This window comes from Ziziphus jujuba, chromosome 7 (assembly GCF_031755915.1).
Source record: "Ziziphus jujuba cultivar Dongzao chromosome 7, ASM3175591v1".
Lineage (NCBI taxonomy): Eukaryota > Viridiplantae > Streptophyta > Magnoliopsida > Rosales > Rhamnaceae > Ziziphus > Ziziphus jujuba.
The window spans coordinates 13,545,624-13,570,554 of record NC_083385.1 but is presented as its reverse complement, the minus strand read 5'-3'; the positions used below and the strand labels follow the sequence as shown (position 1 = coordinate 13,570,554).

General features: G+C 36.4%; 4 protein-coding genes across 4 annotated transcripts; all 4 read left to right on the top strand.

The window, feature by feature from the left end:
* Window positions 1–4,136: 4,136 nt before the first annotated feature.
* LOC132799148 (probable esterase KAI2) lies at window positions 4,137–5,666 on the top strand. The gene is made up of 2 exons (XM_016046142.4): window positions 4,137–4,598; window positions 4,970–5,666. The coding sequence occupies exons 1-2, from the start codon at window positions 4,231–4,233 to the stop codon at window positions 5,412–5,414; spliced, it is 813 nt and encodes a 270-aa protein (XP_015901628.2). The 5' UTR covers window positions 4,137–4,230; the 3' UTR covers window positions 5,415–5,666.
* An 8,393-nt stretch (window positions 5,667–14,059) lies between these two features.
* LOC132804468 (subtilisin-like protease SBT1.7) lies at window positions 14,060–16,029 on the top strand. Its single transcript, XM_060818871.1, has 2 exons — window positions 14,060–14,105; window positions 14,172–16,029. Exons 1-2 carry the CDS (start codon window positions 14,060–14,062, stop codon window positions 15,701–15,703), a joined length of 1,578 nt encoding a protein of 525 aa, XP_060674854.1. The 3' UTR covers window positions 15,704–16,029.
* A 1,711-nt stretch (window positions 16,030–17,740) lies between these two features.
* LOC107434664 (uncharacterized) lies at window positions 17,741–18,216 on the top strand. The gene has a single exon (XM_016046149.4). It carries the CDS (start codon window positions 17,781–17,783, stop codon window positions 18,048–18,050), a length of 270 nt encoding a protein of 89 aa, XP_015901635.2. The 5' UTR covers window positions 17,741–17,780; the 3' UTR covers window positions 18,051–18,216.
* A 4,142-nt stretch (window positions 18,217–22,358) lies between these two features.
* LOC107434658 (uncharacterized) lies at window positions 22,359–24,094 on the top strand. The gene has a single exon (XM_016046143.4). It carries the CDS (start codon window positions 22,529–22,531, stop codon window positions 23,843–23,845), a length of 1,317 nt encoding a protein of 438 aa, XP_015901629.1. The 5' UTR covers window positions 22,359–22,528; the 3' UTR covers window positions 23,846–24,094.
* Window positions 24,095–24,931: the final 837 nt, after the last annotated feature.

Genomic DNA, 24,931 nt, shown 5'->3' with positions numbered 1-24,931 from the left:
ATTAAAAATCAGTTGGTTTTCACTTTTTAAAAATTTTTATTATCTAATTATGTATAATTTATTTATTTTAAATACTGTTTCAATTTGTTAATAACTATTTAATATAAAGTTAATAGAAAATAAATATTAAGATCAATATAATTTTAAATTATGTTGATTTTTTTATTAAGATATTTTTCTTTCAAATTTATTATTATTTACGATATTATACCACTAATTAATACTAAATAAGTAAATAATATACAATTAAATAATAAAAAAAAAAAAAACCAACCACTTAAAGTAAAAGCTATATGTTTGTTGTCCTAGTGTTTGTACGTTTGACTTTTAAAAGGTCCGTGGTTACAGCTGTTTGGTGTCGACTTATGGTATTAATGGCGTCAATTAAGTAATAAGGGCTCAAGTGCGTCGGACCCACTTTGACAAAGTGATGAAAGGGGTTAGATTTGTTGTGCCACGTCATACTTTTAATTTTTTTTTTCCCTGTTTGCTGATCGTGAAATCATAAATTTTCGCATGTTTGCTTGGTTTTTGCTTTGGCCACGTCCCTCAGTTATCAGACAGAAAAAGATCACGAGATGACAGTGATGTGAATGGGAATTAGTAATTGTGTTTTTTTTTTATTAAATATCCCGCAGCTTTAGCTTTATGGATCTCAGCTACACTTCTATTTTATTTTATTTTTTCAAAAAATAAATAAAAATCTTCGCATAGTGTTATAGACATCAGGTAGAAGCTTGTGCCACGTAATAAAGTGACATAACAAAATTTAAACCATAATTTCCGAATTTGCACATGTTTGTTTGGTTTTGGCTTTAGCCACGTCCCTCAGTATATCAAAAGGATCACGAGATGATGGTGAGGTGAAGTGTTTGACATTAATTGTGTTGTGTGTATTAAATATCCCGCAGCCTTAGCTATTGTCGACGCCCGGTACAGTTTATAAATTAATGTCATCAAATATTAGATGATAAATATGATAGCTTGCTTTATCATAGTTATTTAACACACACACACACACACACACACACACACACACACACACATATATATATATATATATATATGTATTAAAAATTGATATTACACTAATTTTCCAGAAATACCAATGGCCGTGCATGAGATTTTTATATTTCTAATGAATATGGTACACCCAAGAAAGATGATTGAAAAAGCATTCAAAATACATACAACTTATAGGTGGGAAAGTACACTTAATTTATCTACATACACAGGTATACGTACGAGTACTATTAGACTAAAGAATTTTACTAAATAAATTGCTAAATAATATCCCAATTAATTGATTTATTATAATATATTACTAGTTGAAAATTAATACATCCTAAATACATGTAATGTTTTGTTTTTAAATAAACATCCGTAACTTATTCATCAAAATAATAATAATAATAATTGAAACATACAATTCGTGTTAGATAAAAGTGCTGAGCCAAGCCTGCCAAGATGGGCCCTTTTCCAATTCGACCATACATAATATATATATATATATATATGTATTCATTTTTTTTTTTAGCTTAACACATATATATATATATATATAGTCATTTGTCATTATATTACAAATCAAATTAATTAGGCAATTGATGTGGATCACAATAATTTGCTAGCTTTTTCCTTTGCTTATCCTTGTTTGATTGTTAATCTAATCCCTTCATTATTACCAAAAATAAAAATCTAAGATTTAACATCTAATAGCTTATATGTGTAGGATCTCATATTCTATTATTTTTCATTTAAAATTTTTCTAATCAAACTAAATTATTTTTTACCATATCATTCGTTTTACTAGCCGAAACAAGAGGAAGAGAGAATGGGGCAAAAAAGAAAATGCGATAAATTTTTTATTTTGTAACAAAAAATCAAATGTAATCTGCACAATATGTGACAATTTATTGATTGTCATTAAAGAATTTACTATAATTTTAATTTTAAAAATAAAAATAAAAATAAATACTATAAATTGATATTATAATATATGATTTCTTGTTATACTCTTATTTAATCAATCATAAACTAAGTCATAACTATCTAATTATACATACGACGCATAATAAATTTGCATTGCGGCCCCCTTTCAAACTTCAACCCTTAATGAATATTATGACTAAACTTTCAACTATATTGGCGACACCCATTAAGTATAGATATATATATATATATAGATGTATATATCTAATATATATTGACAGTTTGTATAATGGGCATGGTCGCGTGGTCAAATATTAGAGAAACCAATGAGCTAAAAGCAATCTAACATATACAGTTATAATTTTATTGAAGCGCTGAAGAAGTGGTATGACTTGTACCTACTTTGATTTGGTTCTTCTTCTCAACATTTTTGTTGAATAGTTCGATCACAGAAACAATTAAAAAGGGTATTTAATGGAAATGTACTTTTTGCTAACACCCTATTGGTATACATTTACCAGGTGGAGGAACAAATTAACATTATCTTTGACTGGAAATCGCTCTTCTTCTTTTTTTCAGTGTCATCCATATCTTATTTTAAACTTCATCAAAAATAAGCTAGTGGCCAACGAAAATAAAGGCATTAAACAATGCAATCTTTTCTATCTTGGAGAAGGGCATATTTTTGGTACCTCCGCCTCTAATACACGGGAGGAATCCACGTGTGTGGTCCTACTAGTGGATTTAAAAGTAGCCATCCATTCTATATATGCTGAAAAAAATGTATGGTTTTTATGGAACACATTATTTTGCATATTAATTTATAATTTTCTAGAATATGTAATTTAAAAAAATTTATGATATTTTTCTGACGATTTTTGTTATTTACAATCAATGTTAATAATCACAGTGGAATCATTTGATATGGTTCTTTACTCCTTAGTTGTATTTTAATTATATAGCGATTTTTTATTTAAAACCTTAATTTGATAAAGTAAATTCTTTTGAATAATCATTTATACTGTAAAAAAAAAAAAAAAAAAAAAACAAAAGATTCTACTTTCGACAAATAACATTTTTCTTTCCAAATATGTACTCATACACACTAACATACGTAAGAATTTGCAAACTTTTATAAGAAGGTAAATTGTAAGATCTCCGAACCTTAAAGAATATAAGGTAAGAAATAACAAGATCAGTGAGCAATTCTATATTGTTCGGATGTGAAATGGTAATGGTTTAAATGTAAAAATAGACAAAATCGATAAGTAATTCCACATGCAAAAATTGGATCCCAAAGGAGGTATTTTTGTGAATCTTAAAAAATATAAGGTAAGAAGGAGTAAAGCCAGTGAGTAATTCCATATTGTCTAAGTGTAAAATAGTAATGGTTTAAATGTAAAAATAGACAATCACGTAACAATTAAGGCATTTTTAGAACAATTAGCTTCAGAGTTCAAAAGCATTCTCCAGTTAAACATTTTTTAATATGAGCAATTTTAGGATGGGTAACATTCTCAGTATGGATGATCTCTTGAAAGGTTAGAATAAAGAAATCTTCCTATGAAGTTTATTTAAAAAAAAAAAAATAAAAACTCATATTATCTGAAATGTTTGTAATATGATGGTTAAATTAAAGACAATATTGATAGAGCGAAAAAGTGGGATGATAACGTAAGCGGGATGTTACAAATATGATATAACCTTATTTAAAAACACTAACAATTTTTTAAAAAAAAAACTAAATGAAATAAAATCATTACTTTTTAAAATTAATGAACTGTAATTCTATCATTGATTAAACAAAAAGAAGATAAAAAATTTTATAAAAAAAAAGAAAGATAAAAAACCGATCTTCTATTATTTCAAAGTGAATTGAAATTTTATTATGGATCAAACAAGAATAGAAAGGAAAATGCATTTTCTATCTTTTTAAAATTGAGTTGAAATTTTGTTAATGCCTAACAAAGCATGGTAGAATATCGTGACCAATATTAGTTTGTATGATACTTAATTATCCAATTAATATTTGTGTATACCATGTATATGGGGGTTTATATCTGTATATCTATTATAACCAATACGTAAACTCTCTGTTTTTCAACTTGGTTTTTACTCATGAATATACTTTTGAGTTTTTCCCGGATGAGTGGACACCATAAAAGCAAAATGCTTCCCTACAGTAGCAGAAGCCCATAAATGCCCAACCAAACTTATCCTTTCCCAGTACAAAACACACCGTGAGGCGTCTAAGAGTGTCGGGAGTAAGAGAAAGAAAAAGACAAAAAAAAAAAAATTATGGGAATCGTGGAGGAAGCTCACAACGTGAAGGTTCTGGGACGCGGACAGGAATTTGTGGTTCTAGCCCACGGCTTCGGCACGGACCAGTCGGTTTGGAAGCACTTGGTTCCCCACCTCGTGGAAGACTACCGGGTGCTTTTGTACGACAACATGGGTGCTGGAACCACAAACCCCGACTACTTTGATTTCGAAAGGTACGCAACCATCGACGGCTATGCCTATGATTTGCTTGCCATACTTGAAGCCCTTCAAGTCCAATCCTGCATCTTTGTCGGTCATTCTCTCTCCGCCATGGTCGGCTTAGTCGCTTCCGTGGTTCGTCCTGATCTTTTCTCTAAGATCGTCACGCTCTCCGCCTCTCCAAGGTATAAAAAAAATAATAGTAAAAATAAACTTCAACCTTAATTAATTAGATCATTTATATGATTTTTATTATTATTGTTTTGAGTTACAATCACCAATTTGTACTTATACACTTGATCCAGTGCGTATAGAACTGAAAATATACTTTTGAGCTCCAAGATTCAAATTTTGATCCAGGTAAAAAATCTTCAAAAAGTAAATAATCCAATTTTGATTCATCTTTTCCAAGTTCAAGCTTTTGAAAATAGTACTGCTGGTACCGGGATTATGGTTTACTTTGGTGTATATCACGATATCCACTCTCTCAAAAAGTTTTCTTTTTATTTTATTTTATTTGAACGGCGGTGATCTAGTTTTTACTTTGGTGTGTTAGGTTTTTGAACGATGAGGATTACTATGGAGGATTAGAACAACACGAATTGGACCAACTTTTCGTAGCGATAGAGGCGAATTACCAAGCATGGTGCTCCGGTTTCGCTCCGCTGGCGGTGGGAGGAGACTTGGACTCGGTGGCGGTACAAGAATTCAGCCGGACGCTGTTCAATATGAGACCGGACATAGCTTTTAGCGTTGGAAAGACTGTATTCGAGTTCGACACGAGGCAGCTACTTAAGCATGTAACCGTCCCCTGCCACATTATCCAGAGCGCCAAAGACATGGCCGTTCCGGTTGTCATTTCCGAATACCTGCACCAGAATCTCGGCGGCAAGTCCGTCGTCGAGGTAGTGTCGACCGAAGGTCATCTGCCCCAGCTGAGCGCGCCCGACATAGTTATTCCGGTGCTTGTCCGACATATTCGACATGACATAGCTGAATAAACCAAACAAATAAAAAATAAAAAAATAATTCCCTTCCGGAAGTTTTTATTGTTTTCGACATCGTTTTCGCTGTGTTAGGTCTCTAAGGTCTAATCTCAGCTCTCAAGCTTGTTTGTTTGTGTGTGTGTTTTCTTTTTTGGGTAGAAACGTTTTCGTTGGGCTAGCTAATTGATGAACAGGAGCTATATATATAAATACATATATGAGAAGAAATAGTGAGAACTAATAATTGATTGAACAGTTGAATTGAAATGTGATTGTTGCAGACCCTAGGTCCCATATGAAAGCAATTGATGCGATATGTGAAGTTGTGGTAGTAATTGGGACCCGACGGCGGAACGCCTTAATGCAATGTTAATAACATGTTTACATCATAAGAATTCTATTTAATTATAATAGTGTTGAACTAATTAATTAAATAAAGAAAAATAATAAGGAAATAAAACCTAATCAAACTAAATATGCCAGTTAGTACTGCTTTATTCGTGTGGATGAGAAAACTATAATGCTTTAATAGTCTACATGGATTACACCTAAATTCAACTCAATTGACTATGAGGACATTCTGTGGTTAAAAACAAACAAAAATAAACATAATTATTAATTACACTTTTCTTTATCATAGTTGAATCTCTTTTTAATCAATAATAAAAAATAAAAAAAATCTGCCGTCTTTCAATAAATGAATGGTCATATTAAAAGCCACATAAGCGATATTGATATTTCGTTAAACTCTCGCGGTCGCTCTATTATTTCTTTTTATGTCTATTTATTTATTTTGTCTTGACTTTGCGCATCTGTTGTCTGCCAAATACCAATGACGTTGTGGGTTTCAAATTAAAATTAATAAGCATTAAAAAAACTATTGCAAACAGTGGGATGCAGGAATTATTTTCGGAGGGTATGCTGTGCAATGTGATGGATTTTATTTATTTATTTTTTTTGTTAAACAAATTTGGACACACACACACACACACACACACACACAATGTGATGGATTTTTTTTTTTTATTATTAAACAAATTTGGACATTCACACACACACACACACACAATGTGATGGATTTTTTTTTTTTATTAAACAAATTTGGACATTTACACACACACACACACACACACACACACATATATTTTCTCTATATTGTAACAAGCCCAACTAATTACATTTTTTTAATAAATTGAATAGGTTTCATTTTTTTTAATTTCCTCTAATTTTTTTTTAGAACAATATGATTTTAATATTTTGAGAATGATTTGACATTTACAATAAATAGATAAAAAATTTATATAAAAAATAATCATAGTTCTTCTTTGAAGCAAAAAGAAAAAAAAGAAAATTATTTTAGATTTTATTTTACTTTAAAAGTTTGCTTTCAATCATAAGTTAGTTTTCGTTCTTTTGGAAGACAACTCACTGACAAAGTATTATCATTATATTTTTACAATAATTTTCGAAATCAAATCCACTTAATGATAAGGAAAAAAAAAAAACAAAGTAAGACTTGGAAGCTTGCTTTATCCTTGGTAAATGGTAGGATTTATGTTCTCTCTTGCAATTATTCTATTTGCCATATTAAGAAAGAAAAATCAACTTATGTTCTAGAATTTTGAGAAACAAACTTAGGCCCTTTATACTTGGGGCTTTTTTCCCTGTGAATATTGCATGTCCCTCTTCTTTTTCTTTTTTTTTTTTTTGGTTAGTCTGCCACTTCAACCTGGGCAGAAAAGGTAGATAGCGGTCTTGCCACTCTACCACTTCGAACTTGGGCAGAGATAGTAAAGAAGCCAGGCCTCAGCCAGCACGGATGCGACCGCAGCCGCTTGCATGTCCCTTGTCTAGTCTTCCTCTAAACAAGCATAGTATCACGATCCCACCATTCTAAGCGTACAACGGGGCCTTGCGGTGCTTACTCGCCCCTCGTGGGTAGTAAACCAACCGTTAATGTCCCTCGCAAGCAAATGACCCACACGATATTAGTATTATACATGTACTAAGCAAGCAATAAAATAAAACATGTAATCACAATCGTTAGAAAATGATCAGTAAACAAGGCAATAATACAATGAAATGGAAATGCGTTCGTTTTATTCGGTCTCAATAGAGAGAACAACAAAGAGGTTTACAAGCATACTATCAAGAGTTCTCACCTATGCTAGTGGTCTAGCCCAACATCTCGCCCACTAGCCACCCCCCTCCAAAGAGTTTATTGAGTCATTTTCATTCCGATAGGAATACATATTAAAATATACGAGGAATCATAATGGCACTATTTCGTATAACAAAAGCTAGGAATCTAAGTAAGTGACTATGGGCTTGACGAATGACCCTGGATGAACTTGGCTTGGTATTTACAATCAAAATGCGGAGGTGTGTGCGACTCTTACATCCTCCCCCACTCATTCTATCGATGCGCTCGACGAATCGGCTGCTTTGAACTCCTCGATCTGATGCTTGTAGGGTGCCAAGTTGCCTTCTTTCTCCCAACTGGTTTCTTCTTCTCCTAGTCCTTTCCACTTGATGAGATACTCTCGTACTGGCTGTCGATGCACGCGTCTGGTTCTTTCTGCAAGGATCTCCTCCACTTTCTTGGTTGTCTTCGACAGCTTGGTCTTGACTTCGGCTCTTGCTGGAGTGTTGCGCGCTGGATCCTCCTTGTCGGTATAGTATGGCTTGAGGTTGCTGACGTGAAATACCAGGTGCACTCTCATCCATCCTGGGATAATCACCTTATACGATGCCCTCCCTACTTTGGCGATGATCGGCATTGGTCCCTCATATTTTCTCATCAACCTGGGGTCTCTATCCCTTAACCAGCGAAATTGCTCCTGAGTTAGCTTAACCATCACCATATCCCCTGCATTGAACTCTAGGGGTCCCCGGTCTTTGTTTGCTTTCTTCATCCGATTTGTCGTCTTTTTCAAGTAGGCCTTGACTATTTCCATGTTGTTCTTCCACTCTTTGGTGAAGTTGAAAGCCCTTGGGTTCTTGCCTTGGTACTCATCGACTGTGTGTGGAAGTAAGGGCTTCTGACCGTTAACTATTTCGAATGGGCACTTACTTGTGGGAGATCCCTTTTGTGCGTTGAAGCAGAATTGGGCTACATCAAGGAGTTGCGCCCAATTCTTCTGGTTGGCACTAACAAAGTGTCGTAGGTACTCCTCCAACATGCCATTGAATCTTTCCGTCTGCCCATCCGTTCGCTGGTGATAACTGGAGGAAATGTTGAGCTGGGACCCAAAAAGCTTGAATAGTTCTGTCCAGAAAGATTCCGTGAACTTTGCATCTCTATCGCTTACAATGTGTCGGGGCACACCCCAATATTTCACCACAAACTTGAAGAATAAGCGGGCAGTTTCCTCGGCCGTACAATACTTTGAGGCAGGGATGAATGTTGCATATTTTGAGAATCGATCCATAATAACCAAAATACTCGAAAGATCCCCGATCTTTGGAAGGTTGGTGATGAAATCGATTGACACACTCTCCCATGGGCATGACGGGACGAATAGAGGTTCCAATAGCCTTGGTGGTTTCTGCCTCTCAACTTTGTCCTGTTGGCACACAAGACAGGTTCGGATGTAGTCCATAATATCGTCGCACATCTGTGGTAAATAATATCTCTGTTTGATTAAGGCATACGTTGTCAGGACCCGTCCAGAATTCCTTCCCCGGAACCCTAGACAGCCCTGATCCCAGGGAAACCCTACCGGACCCTCCAAAGGAAAATCCGACAGAGCCTCCCCTAAGGGATTTACTTACCACAAATTACCTGCACTGAAAACACACTTCTAAAAACATCCCCTTATTCCTCCCACAAACTACAAACTGATTCCACAAATTCCAGCACTTCTCAAAGCAACAACAGTCCAGTGCATAAATAAAACAGAAGTATTCCAATAGTATACAAAGCTTTAAGAAGTGCTAAACAACAGAAATACAACAAGGCTGAAAAGAAATAATACACTGAAATGAAAGAGTACAAAGAAACTTCTCGAAACACAACAGCAGCGGAAAACTTGGTTCGCTCCGGAAGAACGTCTACCACCACTTGCACCTAAGGGAACGGAATTTAAGAGTGTGAGATGCTAATCATCTCCGTGAGTAACCCGAACTACTGAACACCTTTTGATAATAATAATAAAATAATAACAATTAAGGAGTGGAACAAATACCAACAATTAATAATAAATAATAATAACCTTTGGAAAATAATGATTTCCCTCAAAACTCTCACCAATCGCTCCGTTTGAAATGTTCCCTTTTTAAAACCTTTTCGCAAAACCCAATGTGCATACCTCCCAAAAACCAAGGGATTAAATAATTTAACAACAACAATTAAATAAATACATACCCCAAATATATAATAAAAATATAATAAATTATAATAAATAAATTTTGAACACCTTTGGGGTTTAAACCATTATTTGCAATTACACCGACAATTACACCTGACGCACCACACCATATACCGGTGATGCCCTCCGATACCCAGCGTCCCGAGCACCGACTGGCGGGAGGTTAAAGAGAGAAACCTGCAGTGGTCACTTCGGCGTCCCGACAGTACCGACTGCTAAAAACCATCACCCGGCCAAGGAGGGGGGCGGCTGTGCGCAACAATAACCTTGCCTGCCCACGGTCCAATGGCAACTCACGGGTGAAGTAATAACCGCACGCTAAACCATATAATAACCGCGTGCTAAACCACGTGTCCATACACCATACACCAGAACACCAATACTGTATGAGTGCGTCTAAAAATAAACATAAACAACCAACCGTACCGTTTTTCCAAAAACCACCGTGGGAAGTATACCAAAATTTCACAAAACACCATCCCACATATTTTATCCAATCACCCGGTACGAAACAGCGATAACAACAAACCACAATTTTCCTCGAAATACGAAATGCAACCATAAAAATACCGCGGGCATAATTTATAAAATTTAACCAAATATTTTCAAAAAATATTTAACCCAATTATGCCCGAGAAATCACATTTGAAACCACGTAAAATTAATACCGAAACATACCTTGCTCATGCATAACAAATAATTTAAATTAAACCGCATTAAAATCATAATTAAACCACACCACATGAGCATAATTAAATACTAAATTAAATACCAATTAAATTTAATTAATTGCCCAAAATAATTTTTGAAGGTGGGTCACTCACCTGGAGAGCGCAAATCAACTAAGATCCTCCTCGGGATCCACTCCACTACTCGCGCGTGCACCTAAACAACCACAGTGCACAAACCAAAAATATTAATATTTTATTCGGGTAATTCCCAAATGGATACCCGGGGAGCGAACACCAAGCGACATCTAAGGGTTACGAGTTATATACCGAATCGAAGCTCGCGTGATGAGGATCACGGATTCGGTCTTACTTTCCGATGATCGTACCCGACGGGGTCGGAATTTTATCGGGAAGCTTTCCGGGTTTCGGCTCCGCAATTCTCCCAAACCGTCGCGAATTGGCGGAAACGGAAGCCGGATTTGGATTCAGGAGGTCAAACACTGCGGACTGGAGCTGGCCGGAATTTTCGGGTACTCGCCGGAACAGTATTTTCACCGTTTGAAGATTTTCGACCCCTCGCCGGAAAACGCTCCGATCCCGGCGCGTTGGTGGTCCGATGGCCGTGATTTTTGGTGGGTAGGCCGGACTTGAGGAGAGGATCAAGGCTGTCAGGCGCGTGTGGCCGGAAAATGGCCGGAACAGTGCCGATTCGCGGTGGCCGACGGTGGAGGGGAAAAATCGCCGCCAAACTTCGGACGTCCGTTCTGGGCGCGTCCGGCGGCCGTTCGCCGTGAAATTTGGAGGTTTTGCCGGAAATGAGGTGGGCAAGCTTTCTGTCCGACGCATGTACAGTAACTCGGCCGGAACAGTGGAAAACTCCGGTGGCCGGCGGTGGCTCTCTCTCTCTCTTTCTCTCTCCTCTCTCTCTTTCTCTCTCTTCTCTCTCTTTCTCTCTCTTCCCCGAGTGTTTTAACAAATAAAATCCCTGCGTGACACTGTTCATGCCACGTGGACCAATCAGAAACTGACACGTGGCGTTTCACTGTTCACCGACCCAAAAAAAAATATTAAAATAATACGGTATCCGGTAAACTTCAAACGTCCATAACTTTTTAACCGGATGTCCGTTTTGAGCGTGCCGCTAGTCTGTGAACTCGTATCGACGAGCACTTCACAACCATGCATGAGTCAAAGCTCAATTCCCCATAAACAAAAAGTCAACTCCAGCACCCCTTGGACAGTTTGGACCGCAACTTGTTTCGTCCATAACTTTCAAACCGTAGCTCCGTTTTCGACGTGCTACCAGTCTACGAACTCGTGGCATCGTGCACTTCACCACGGTACCCTAGTCATCTCGAAATTCCCACCGAGTCAAAAAGTCAACTTTTAACCCCTTTGGTCAACTGTCAACGGTCAACAGTCAACCTCGGTCAACGTGCACGGATTCCGGTGCGATTTGGGACGGGGTGTTACATACGTCCTTTGCCACCCCCGATGTCCAGCCCACAAAGTGTCGTGACATTCTCTCATTAATATCTTTCTTAGGTCTCCAGCCTTTGGGACAAACAACCTATTTCCTTTTGTCCACAGTAAGCCATCCTCCTCCCAAAATTGACGAGTTTTTCCCTCCTTGCACAGTTTGAGGATATGCACATTGATCTCCCCCTAGATGCTGCTTTATCAGCTCTCGCATTGAAGTCGCGATAGTACTTGCAGCCATGTTAGCCAACACCCTTAGTGCCGCAAGCTCTGTCTTACGACTTAGGGCATCCACCGCCTAGTTTTTGGTCCCCGCTTTGTGCTCGAAATGAAGGTCAAACTCCGCAATGAATTCCTGCCAATGAGCTTGTTTTGGGGTTAGTTTTGTTTGTGTAAGGAAGTGACTAACGGCTGAGTTATCAGTCTTTACTACAAAGCTTGACCCCAATAAGTAGTGCCTCCAAGTTCTTAAACAATGAATTACGGCAAGCATCTTCTTTTCTTGAGCCGTATAGTTTCTTTCTGCTGCTGATAACTTTCTGCTTTCGTAGGCGATAGGATGACCATTTTGGAGTAGGACTCCACCAAAAGTGAAGTCAGAAGCATCGGTTTGGACTTCGAAGGGTCTTATGATGTCTGGCAGGGCCAACACCGCGTCTTTCATCATAGCTTCCTTTAGATCCTCAAATGCGCCCTCGCATTCCTTACTCCACTCCCAAGGTACCTCCTTCTTTAGCAATTCCGTTAGGGAAGTTACTTTCTTCGAGTACCTTTTTACGAAACGACGGTAGTAATTTGCCAATTCCAGAAATGATCTAAGTTCTTTCACATTGGTGGGAGTTTTCCACTCTTGGATGGCTTTTACCTTTTCCATGTCCATACGGATCTTCCCCTCCTCGATGATGTGTCCTAGAAACTTGATTCGTCTCTTGCCAAATGCACATTTTGCCTTCTTCACAAATAATTGATTTTCTTGGAGTCTTTGGAATACCATTCGAATGTGTTCGACATGTTCTTCTAAGGTAGGGCTAAAGATTACAATGTCGTCAAAGTACACCACCATAAATTTGTCAAGGAAGTCTCAAAACACTTGGTTCATGAGAGTGCAAAATGTTGCTGGTGCATTCATCAACCCAGAAGGCATCACCAGGAATTCGAAGGCTCCGTATCGTGTAACGCAGGTGGTTTTCTCTTTGTCTCTTTCAACAATTCTCACCTGATAGTATCCCGATCTCAAATTCAATTTAGTGAAAAATTTGGCTCCACTTAGCTGGTCGAACGAGTCAGCTATTAAGGGGGTCAGGTATTTGTTTCTCACCGTGACCTTGTTCAGTGCTCGGTAATCTAGCACAGGCGCAAAGATCAATCTTTCTTCTTCTGGAATAATACTGGAGCGCCATAATGTGCCTTTGAGGGTCTCAGGAACCCTGCTTCCAAAAGTTCCCTAAGTTGTTTCCGTAGTTCTGCCAGCTCAGGTGGGGCCATCCAATAAGGTACTTTTGCTGGAGGTTTCGCTCCCGATATCAGTTCGATTTTGTGGTCAATATCTCGTCGAGGAGGTAGGTTCCTCGGTAAGTTGTCTGGCATCACATCGCCGAATGATTTCAAGGCATCTAGCACCATAGGAGGGGTAGTTTCATCATCTTCACCCTCCCTCGATACCACCAATGCTATGTAAGAGGGTTCTTTGCGTCTTACTCCCTTCTTAAATTAGAGAGCCAATAGAAGTTTAGGGTTGTTCAGTTACTTCCTCTGTATGGGAACTACTCTCGTTTGTTCCCCCATCATCAACAGGCTGTTAGCGGCGGGAATAGGGATTGCCTTCTTCTTCATTAGGAAGTCCATTCCCAAGATTACATCAAAGTCATCCATTGGTACTACAATCAAATCTACACGGTCCTCCCAAGTTCCTAACTTGAGAGGCACTTGTTTCGCCAGACCCATCGTAGGCAAGGCTTTGGAAGTTACTGCTTTCATTTGCCCCGCGTCCTTTTGTAAGCGTAGGCCTAACCTTCGAGCTTTAATCTCTGAACAAAAGTTGTGGGTGGCACCTGTGTCCAACATCACACTCTTTGCGGCCTTTCCATTTATTGCCGCATCCACAAACATAAGACCTTTCTCGTTGGTCTTTCTGGCCTGAATGACCTGTCCATTAAGGGCATTCAAGAATCTCAGCGCTCCCACTTGTGCGCCATCTTCTCCTTCTTCTACTGCCTCCTCTCGTCCTCCTTAGTGCTCTTGGGAGTGAATAGATGCTTGTAAAGCACTAAGAGAGGTCTTATGGGGGCATTCGCCCACTTTGTGGGGACCATTATTACAAAGGAGGAATGTCCTCTCGATGTCGCTTGGTGGTGGAATGTCCGATTATTACAAAGACAGCGTCGCCATTGGAGCTTTCGCGGCGATGGAGAAGGGAATCTTGGTCTCTTGCTCCGCCGGGAATGCGGGTCCCAGTCCGTACAGTCTTTCCAATTTGGCACCATGGATCACTACCGTAGGAGCTGGCACAATAGATCGTGACTTCCCGGCTTACGTCACCCTCGGTAACGGCCAAAACTACTCAGGCGTCTCGCTGTTCCGAGGCAATGCCTTACCTGGATCGCTGTTGCCTATCATCTATGCCGGCAACGCTAGTAATGCTACGAATGGAAATCTATGCATGATGGACACTTTGATACCCGAAAAAGTTGCCGGAAAAATCGTTCTTTGCGATCGAGGAGTGAGTGCTAGGGTTCAGAAAGGAGCGGTGGTGAAAGCTGCGGGCGGTGTAGGGATGGTGTTGACGAACACCGCCGCCAACGGCGAAGAGTTGGTTGCAGACGCACATCTTTTGCCGGCCACCACGGTGGGTCAGAAATCTGGGGAGGCTATAAGGAAATACTTGTTTTCGGATCCGAACCCGACCGCTACGGTTGTTTTCGAAGGGACAAAAGTTGGGATAGAACCATCGCCTGTGGTCGCGGCGTTCAGTTCGAGAGGTCCGAACTCAATCACGCCGGAAATACTGAAACCCGACATTATCGCGCCAGGTGTCAACATCCTGGCAGGGTGGTCTGGAGAAGTTGGTCCCACCGGTTTGTCCATCGATGGTAGGCGCGTGACTTTCAACATCATCTCCGGCACGTCGATGTCTTGCCCACATGTGAGCGGGCTCGCGGCGCTTCTCAAGGCGGCTCATCCGGAGTGGAGCCCGGCGGCTATTCGATCGGCTCTAATGACCACGGCTTACACCTCGTACAAAAACGGCCAGAGTATACGAGACGTAGCTACTGGGAAACCATCCACACCGTTGGATCACGGCTCTGGACACGTGGACCCCGTATCGGCCTTATATCCAGGACTCGTTTATGATTTAACGGTAAATGATTACCTAGGTTTCCTATGCGCTTTGAAATACACCGGCGCACAGATTAGCGGCCTGGCGAGGAGAAAATTCACATGCGACCCGAGTAAAAAATACAGTGTGGGGGATCTTAATTACCCTTCATTTGCAGTCAATTTCCAGAGCAGTGGGCCCACCGTGGTGAAGTACAGTCGGACACTGACTAATGTGGGTTCAGCGGGTACGTACAAGGTGTCTATCAAAACAGAGACTCAAGCGGTGAAGATCTCAGTTGAGCCTGAGACATTGAGTTTCAGCCAAGTAAATGAGAAGAAAGGGTGCACCGTAACGTTTACTGCAGTGGGTTCATTGCCGTCAGATTCAAACAGCTTTGGTCGTCTTGAATGGTCAGATGGCAAGCACATTGTGGGAAGCCCAATTGCTTTTAGCTGGAGTACTTGATAGGAGAGAGAAAGAGAAGCAATTAGGACATGTTTAAATTATTTAATATCGATCTCACCGGCTCAAAGAGCGGTGTTATTGATCTTCGTTTAAGTGTTAAGAATATTTCAAGCTCTTTGTTTAATTGTTTTCGGCTAACCATGGAAGCTGTATTGCAATGTTTGATGTTGATCTCTGAGAGAGAGGAAAAAAAAAAAAAAAAAAAAAAGGGGTGAAGGCGAGATGTTTCCTTTGTTAGTGTACAGTATTCTTTGGCAAATGTACATGCCTTTTGCATTTGTTGAAGATTAATTTAATAAACAATTATATAAGTATTTCTCTGTTTAGCTACTATTGGCGGTCTCATTTCTCCGTTTAGCAAAGCATTCTGTTTCTTATTTAATTTTTATGAGAGGGAAAAAAAAATTAAAAAAAATAAAAAAAGAAGGGGGGGAGGAGGGTTTGGTGTGGGTTTGTTAATATATATCTAGCCAAAAGTTTTATTTCGGATGATAGATTACCGTGCATATAATTTATTTTTGCCTGTTATTTCATTAAAAAAAATTAATTTTTGCTTGATGGGAAAGGTATGATTGGTTTTTTCTATATTTATTTTATTTGTTTTTCAATCTTAATTATACATTGTTGATTCAATGGATGATAACATAATTAAATTTTAAAAAAAATATATGTGATTAAATATTTGCTATGTTAACAAAGCAAACCTATATAAGGATAAAAAAAAAATAAAAAAAAAAAACTAATAAAAGATCCATATATTGGAAAGTCAGCATTTGAGCTGTTACTAGAAGCTAATTGTCCATTTTGTAGCTCCTACTTCAATGAAAATTTGGCAGTCTTAGTATAAGATGAGGAAGGACAATGCAATTTTGCATGCCTTAAATTTTATTTTATTTTATTTTTAAAAAAAAAAACAAACAAAAAGACCAGCCACAAATGTTTGATTCTCTTGATCTTATCGTCCCAGCTCTACGTACGTTGTCTTTTTTTTTTTCTTTTTTTTTTTTTTTAAGAAATTAAATGTCTACCTTATAGTATTTCTTATGTAGCTACAGTTAATTTTCTCCTAATCTTGAGGGTAACACATGCTTTGTTCATCCACCCAGTTCTGACGTCATCACCATTGTAGTCCTTCAAAGTTACCGTTATATAGATGTAATTACATTAAATAATTAGCATAAAAGACTTGTGAAAAATTTTACTTCGAAACGATATATTTCACTTTTGATCAATTAACCGCAATTCCTGAAAAATCCTAACAGCAAAGTTTCTCCTTTAATCCCCAAACTAAATTATGAGTACAATTTGTCCATCACAAAATGACTTTCAGTAAAGGAAATTATATAAAAGATAGGACAAAAGGGCCTTACTTGTGTTGGCAACGAATGTGTAATTTTGAACTTTTTGAGTGGTCTCTCATATCTAAATTTCCAACGCCAAAAAAAGAAGAAAAAAAAAAAAAAAACATAACAAAAATATGTGGACTATAATTGAGATAAAAGAAAAGTTACTATCTACTTGTTACAGTATGCAACAATATGTACTTACGGTTTTCTTTTTTTTTCTTTTTTTTTTTTTTTTTGGTGAATATATTTTTGTTGATATTGTATTTGTACCGATATTTCATACATGTGAATCGAATTTCTTTTAATTAATGAATGAATTATACACATCCACGCCATGCAGAATTTGATCCTTGAAAAACAGTAACATAAAAATAAAATAAACAAACTCAGAAAACGTCCAACTCATATCCTGAATTCTCCGTACACCAAATTCCAAGCGAGTTTGATTCTTGCAAATCTTTCCTCGAAAAATGGTTTTAAAACTTCTTGGTTGACCGTGCGCAGAAGAAGAATATATCAACAATCAAATCCGCAAGGCATTTTTTTAACCATGAATGTTACAGAATACGTTCTCTACTCGACACGTATAGTTTTAAGTCTCTAAACTGAGAGACACGTAAGCGTTGAGGTGTCAACATCTCCGAGAAATAATAATGGAAAGGCCATAAAAAGCATGGCCATGGAAAAACTAAAAAAGCTGATTAGCTGATAGTGAAACCGTCAAAGAGATAATGGAGAACAAGCAGCAGCACAGGGAAAGAAAGCCAGAGAACGAAGAGAAAGGAAAGTATGAAGGTCTGCCAGTGAATGACAGTCCGTATATACAATACAAGGATTTGGAGGACTACAAGCAACAGGGGTATGGAACCCAAGGCCATCTTCAACCTAAACCTGGCCGTGCCGGTGGCTCCACCGATGCCCCTACTCTTTCCGGCGGTTCTGTCAACTCTCAGGCTGAGGTTCCGGCGGCTGATGCCATTAGCCGCATTGGAATCCCATAAATCTTATTTTTCCTTTTCTTTGTTTTTTTAACAGAATAAGATAGCGTTTGATATGACTAGCTTTTTTATTTTATTTCTTTTATGCATCTCTTCAGGCTAATTTCTTTTTGTTATGTTTGCTTTTAGAATCTACGACTTTCATCACAATATATATGTTTTTTGTTTCTTTGTGGGCAGTGTTTCTCTTAATTTATTTTATTCGATGATTTCACATATATATATATATATATATATATATATAATATTGATGGATATTTGTACGTATCTCCTTGTTTCTTTTTTTCTTTCTTTTTTTTTCTTAATAGAATTACCATTAGGTGGACAAAATCCAATCCAACCCGTTCAACCCATCCAATCCAATCCATTTTTAACGATTTGAATTAAATTTTTATATCAATTGGATTGGATTGGGTTAAAAATATTATAAATTGTATGGATTGGATTGGTTATAGATTGGAAATATAAATCCAATCCAATCTAATCCAATCCAAATAATATATTATATAACTAAAAATTATATATTTTTTATTTTTTTCATTTTTATATATTAATTTTAGAGTATTTTTTTCATTTTCATATATTAATTTTTAATTTTTTTTTTCATTTTATATATTGATTTTTAATATATATATATATATATATATATTCTTTTACATCTCCATATCCTAAATCTCAAATCAAATTATAAGTTGTAACCCTAAACTAAACATTTACCTTTGTTGCCGCCCACCACCAATCCATCACCATCACCATAATATATATATATATATATATTTTTTTTTTTTACATCCCCATCATATATATATATATATATATATATCTACATATATTATATCCAATTGTTACTTATATATATATAAATGTTTAAATATAATTTATTACTAATTTTATTATTTTGATCTTTGTAGAGCTTACAAAATCAACTAAAATTAGTGAACCTGTCAACGTTGATTGATTTATAATTTACCAAAGTTTTAAGGTTAAGAAAAAAAAAAAAAGGAATTATGCATTGATTCTTGAGTGAATGAATTTTGACGAATATATTATTTTACATTATTTGTTCTAACAATTTTAATTTGATTTTATAGGAGTGAGATGATGACATTAATATTTGTTATTTAATAAGTGCATGATGTGTATCATTTGCTATATTTTCTTCTTTATTTTCTATTTTGAACTATGTTATATTATTCTAATTGTATTTTATGCTTGAATAATTATAATTTATTAATTATATTTTAAATTTGGAAAATTTTTTATTTGTATTATATATTTATAAATTAGTAAGTTTCAAACCGATCAACCAATCCAAACCAAACCGATCATAAATGGTTTGGTTTGGTTTGGTTTTAATATTTCAGTGGTTTGGTTTGGATTGTAAATTAGAAAAATCGATATGTATGGATTGGATTGTATTTCGGTGCAAAACCAAACCAACCTAATCCATGCCCACCCCTAATTACCATAACCAAAAGGTATTATTATGCCACTTCAGTAATAAAGCAAGTAAAACTCAAATTTATGGGGAAAACAACAAAAAGAAAACGGATAAACAAGAATGAAATGAAAAACAAGACGATCCACATCACCAAATCTTTCCGTGTAGTCCACTAATATCACCATCGAGGATGGTAAACCGTAGTTGGACTCATCTTAGAGAAACGTGAAACGGCGATTAGATTCCATATACACAAGCTCTAGAACTGTATACATTCACGTTTTCTTTATACATTGTTTATAGTATTATTGTATACACTAAACGATAATTTTAATAAAAAAACTTCATCTGTATTCTTCTACGGAGTCATTAATTTTAATATTTATCACTTGTCAGTATGGCACTATACGCCAGAAGGCCCAGAACACGGGCGTACCTTTGATTTTTGTGAACAATAGTATCTCCAGAAGTCAACAGTATATGTAAATAATTTTGAATTTAATTATTCTCTCTCTTTTTAAAAACAAAATAAATAAATTAATAAAACGAGAAAGAATATTGGCAACGAAAAAGAATGCAACTCGGCGGGGGTCCATGGCTAATTTTGGTCAAATGCGAACAGTGAAATAGGTGATAGCCACATGGTGGGATTCAGTTCATGATTAGGTGATTAGAATAATAGCATTGAACCATGAAATGGTCCAGTACTTTTTCGACTTCTGACCCTAGTTATAGGGCCTAAATGTTGATCCACCCAAGATGTGTATATTTGGAGACAGGACCTAGCCCGCTGCCTTCTAGGCCCAATCATTAGGGCCGAGTATTTTCTTTCTGAATTTCGGATTTAATACAAAAACTATAAATTAATGATCACCTCAAAAACAAATCACCTTTGTTTTTTTATTTTTTGTTATTTTTAATGTTAATCTTCAAATACATCAATTTACTTTCAGAAACACTTAATTTTATGTTATCGTGGTCTTTATTGTTATGTATCGAAATTAAAATTTATTAACAAAAAAAGTCATATTGAATCATAGACCAATGGTAGACTGAAAAAAAAATTGTTAATTTCATTTGGATTAGTACAACTCGTTTCATTATACACGCTACTGTGAGTATGATGGAATTAGATAAATATGCTAAAAGATTCAATGTCTTTGAGAATGACAACTTTTAGATTAATTTATTTGTGCATATACGCTGATAATTAATTTTTTTAGATATTCAGGATCTTAATAGGAAAAAGCTATACCATATATGATGATCAGTACTTAGAAATTAACTACTCTTGTAAATTAATTATAAAATCCATTAAAACTATTTCACGATCCTTTTTCAATTTGCTATATTCCCTTGATTATCTATTTCTATATCCTCTGCTGTACATATAAAGAATGTTCTCAGAAACGGCAGGCGGATGGAGACAATTAACCAACAAATACAAACTATAATGGATTTTGGATAATCATATTCTAGAAGTCTATGATATATTACTAACCAAAGACCGGCCTGTGATATAGATCACTTGGCTAAAAGAGGAAAAAAAATAAAAAAAAAAATCATAAACTGCACAAATGTCTCTTCATAATTATGAAGATGTTAATCAGTTTTAACTTGAAGTCTAATTCTAATTTTTATATTGAGTTAATTTTATTCTAGGCCAAAAGCCACCTCCATATTTATTTAATTTTAATTTTACATGTAATCGTGCCTTTTTTAAGTAGAAGCTAATTAGAGCAAGTACATCTTGGCTCAAAATATATATCTAATTTCTTTCATTTTCAAAGAGTTGTATATTATATTTCTTAATACACTTATGAAGTTGCTAATTGATTGCTCTTCTTATACTTTTTTCTTACCTTTTTTTATTTTTTTTGGAAACCCTACTATTTTCTTGCTTGGATGCGTTATTTTATTTTTAAAACATCAGGAATTTACTTGATAAATAAAAATTTAAATGTTGCAAGCTGTGCTATTGCAAACATAGTGTATACATTTTTTTGGACGGAGATTAATATATACTTTCTTTTTCTTTCTTTTTAAAATTCTGAAAGATAATATATACATTTTATATTAGACATACATACCCTTATTAAGGATAATAAATAAGCAAGTCTATAATTACTGAAAAAGCCATTACGTTAGCAAATTAGATTACTAAGGACCACCTTATCAAGAACCGCCGGAACAACTTATTAATTTTGAGGTGGGTTTTTAACTTTTTAAATTTTTTTGCTCTTCTCTATTAGAAGAATAGCGCGGAGACAATTTTTTGTCCTTGAAAAGCTGATTAATTAAGCACTAGAAAGAGTGTAATGTATATCAAGTGTATGAAGAAATTAATCAATGAGTTTTTGCTATCAGTGAGAATTTTGTAAGCACCAACAAAAAAATATCGCATAAAGAGCTTTTGTAAAATGCCATCACGCTTGCTTTTCCTTCCAGAAGATTGTAAAAAAGGCCCCTATAGTCACTTTCTATCACTTACAAGTCGCAATTTGTCCATCACAATGACATTAAAATTCTTCTCGCCTCTGCATATATCAACCTATACATCAAATCCTGCTTTTGAGGCTCCACCTGTTAAAAACTTCTAAAAAGTAAGCAAAAACAAAGCCTTGCTTTCTTTTTGTGTTTTTGGCTAACCAATCAATAATGGAAAAAGCTTTTTGCTTTATATCTTTTCCATTAACCCAATATCATACAATTAAAGGTTGAAAGGAAATTGATGCGTCTTAAATCAAGTTATTAGAATTTTTTGATTTTGAGACTCATAAAAGTTTTTTTTTTTTTCAAAAATTTTGTGTGCCATATATAAACGATCCCACTTGACGTCTTACCAAACAAACAATATATTGAAAGCGAGACAACAGAAAGACATACTCGCTGTGCTAGTGGCCGACCCCAGAAGTTGCAGTTTTTCTATCTTACACTCTCAAACAAGAGAAAAAGGGACACTAATTGTAATTTTGGCTCTCCTGCCACTATTCTTTCATTGCTTAGCTACTCTTTATTTATTGCTTTTTCAGGAATCACAATGTGCTTTATTTCTTTATATTCCACATGTCTCCCTCACTCTCTCTCCCTCACTCTTTTTCTTGTCTGTGTCTCTCTCTCTCTCTCTCTCTCACTCTCTTTCTCTTTCTCATTTCAAATATTTACCATCTGCTTGTATAAATCTCTCAGTATTTTATCCCTTACTCTTTCAAAGGAGGACCCCAAAACAGTAACTGAAACAACATTATTATACTTTCTTTCTGTGGAGATATCCATGGAAAAAACAAGCAGTGTTGCTGATGAAGACAGATGCTCTGAGCAAGACCAAGAAGAAGATGTCTCACTCTGTGATTTGCCTGTCAATTTGATGAAAGAAGGGAATCAACAACCAAGTAATTACGAAGGTGGCCAGGTTATTGAAACAGTTCATGAAGAATTTGATTTTGTTTCGGTGGGTGGTGGTTTGGAAATGTGTGTGGCCGATGAGGTATTCTTTCAGGGACAGATTCTGCCACTGCGTCTCTCAATCAGCTCCGACAACGGGCTGTGTAATTTCGGCCGGCATGATAGCCGGACCGCTAGCCGGTGCATATCTAGGTCCGAATCCATGGACCATGGCTCATTAGGCGGGTTCAGAAGCATTAGCAGTGGAAGCAGTAGCTGCTGCAGCGGCCGAAGCTATCAACACTCGTCCAGCACCAGCAGCTCTAACAATTCCACCATGAACATCATTACAAGGGTTACTTCCGAGTCAAGAATCAGAAACAATTTCCATTCTCTCCCTAGTCCAAAACCCCAAATCAGAGCCTCAAGTGCACGGCTTGAAAGAATCAGTAGCAGAAATCAAAAATCTTCGATTTGGGATTTTTTCAGGATGGGTTTGGTTCGGACACCCGATATAGATTTGCAAGAGTTCAAGGTGGTTCGCAGTAATAGCAGAGCCAATAGAGCATCGGTGAGTCGCAACAGCAGTGTTAATAGTGAAAATGCAACTGGTAGTGGTATTGCAGCCACTAATGGTAGCAAGGTGGATGTGAATTTGAACTTACAGGATCAGGTCAAACAGAAGAGACAGAAATTCTTAAGCGGATGCAGATGTTCAATCGAAACAGTAGCTTCAAACGCTATAATCATGAAGAACAGGAGTTATAGTGCAAGTAAAACTAGTTGCAGTAGCTTTAATGTGGCCAATGACAGTGGGCAAACGCATGCCATGAAAGAGTTGAAGATGATGAGGAAGAAGCAAAAGCAAAAGCAGCAACAGCACCAGCAGCAAGGAAAGCAAGCTTTGTCACATCACCGAACGTATGAATGGCTAAAGGAACTTTCGCATGCAAACTTTCCTATGTACGTCTAAAAGTTAAAGATGGTGTATGGTGGATGGTGGGGTTAATTTGAATACAAAGAGTATAAAAGATCATCATCATCTCCTCCTCATCAACAAAGAAAGAAAAAATGTTTTTTTTTTTTTTTTTTCCTTACACTTTGGGAACAATTTGCTCGCATGCCTCTTAAGTCTTTTGTTTAATATTTCTTTATTAGCATTTTGATTTTTAACTTTAATTTGAATCATTAGGATGAATATATAGTATTTTATTGTTTGATATGTTTTTGGGGCTCTGGTTTCAAGATTTCAGGCATGAAGGTTAGCAGATTTATGTGTTGGTTGGGGGGGGTGTTTGTGGTGGGGTTTAACTTTTCTTAGTGGTTGTAGGATTTGGTTTTTTAATGATTAAATTAGTTTGAAATGATCAAATTGTTAATTAATGATTGAGAAGCGGAATGGAGCCGTGATGAATGGAAATTATAAGCTCCAGCTGAGTTGGCGGTGATAGTGGTGGTGCTTCTCATGATTAAAGTGTCAACTTTGATATGTTTGCTTTAGTGGTGGGTGTTAAAAATGGAATTTTCGTGACAGTCACAAGGACACGAGACAATGAGAGAGAAAGGGGTATAAAAAAAAGCTACTAAAAGACCGAGAATTATATAAATCACATACGGATCTAACAAATCATAGATAGATATAACAAGTTCAAACTAGATCTGGACAGAGGGGGTTTTAATTAATTTGATAAACTAATTCAAAATGGAAGCTACATATAGTAAAAAAAGTAGAAAAAGCAAATATTTGAAGAGTTAAATACTGTTTAGTATAGCTTAAGCAGCTTCTGCTTTTGTAAAGGTTTAAAGCATTTTTTTGAAAATTAACCATAACTTTTAAACTTTAAAAAGTATTTTTATTTATCAAATGCTGTATCAAACAGAGTTTTAGTATGACCTTAGTACGAGGAAAATGAACAATTCTATTACTTGTTTCAAAGGGCTTTAATGATTTTTATTCTATACTGCTCCAATTTATTTCCTTCCCCCCCGGCGGCTATTTGGGATGGATGGCTGTTATTTGAATATATACAGTATTTATTCATTCGTTATATAGTTCAAA

What these genes read in the sequence shown, in the direction of transcription:
- LOC132799148 (XM_016046142.4), top strand. Translation starts at nt 4,231, where the DNA reads ATGGGAATCGTGGAGGAAGCTCACAACGTGAAGGTTCTGGGACGCGGA. An exon ending in ACGCTCTCCGCCTCTCCAAG is followed by an intron (nt 4,599 to 4,969) that starts GTATAAAAAAAA and finishes TTGGTGTGTTAG; the next exon opens with GTTTTTGAACGATGAGGATT.
- LOC107434664 (XM_016046149.4), top strand. Translation starts at nt 17,781, where the DNA reads ATGGAGAACAAGCAGCAGCACAGGGAAAGAAAGCCAGAGAACGAAGAG.
- LOC107434658 (XM_016046143.4), top strand. Translation starts at nt 22,529, where the DNA reads ATGTGCTTTATTTCTTTATATTCCACATGTCTCCCTCACTCTCTCTCC.
- LOC132804468 (XM_060818871.1), top strand. Translation starts at nt 14,060, where the DNA reads ATGACCTGTCCATTAAGGGCATTCAAGAATCTCAGCGCTCCCACTT. An exon ending in GAATCTCAGCGCTCCCACTT is followed by an intron (nt 14,106 to 14,171) that starts GTGCGCCATCTT and finishes GGGAGTGAATAG; the next exon opens with ATGCTTGTAAAGCACTAAGA.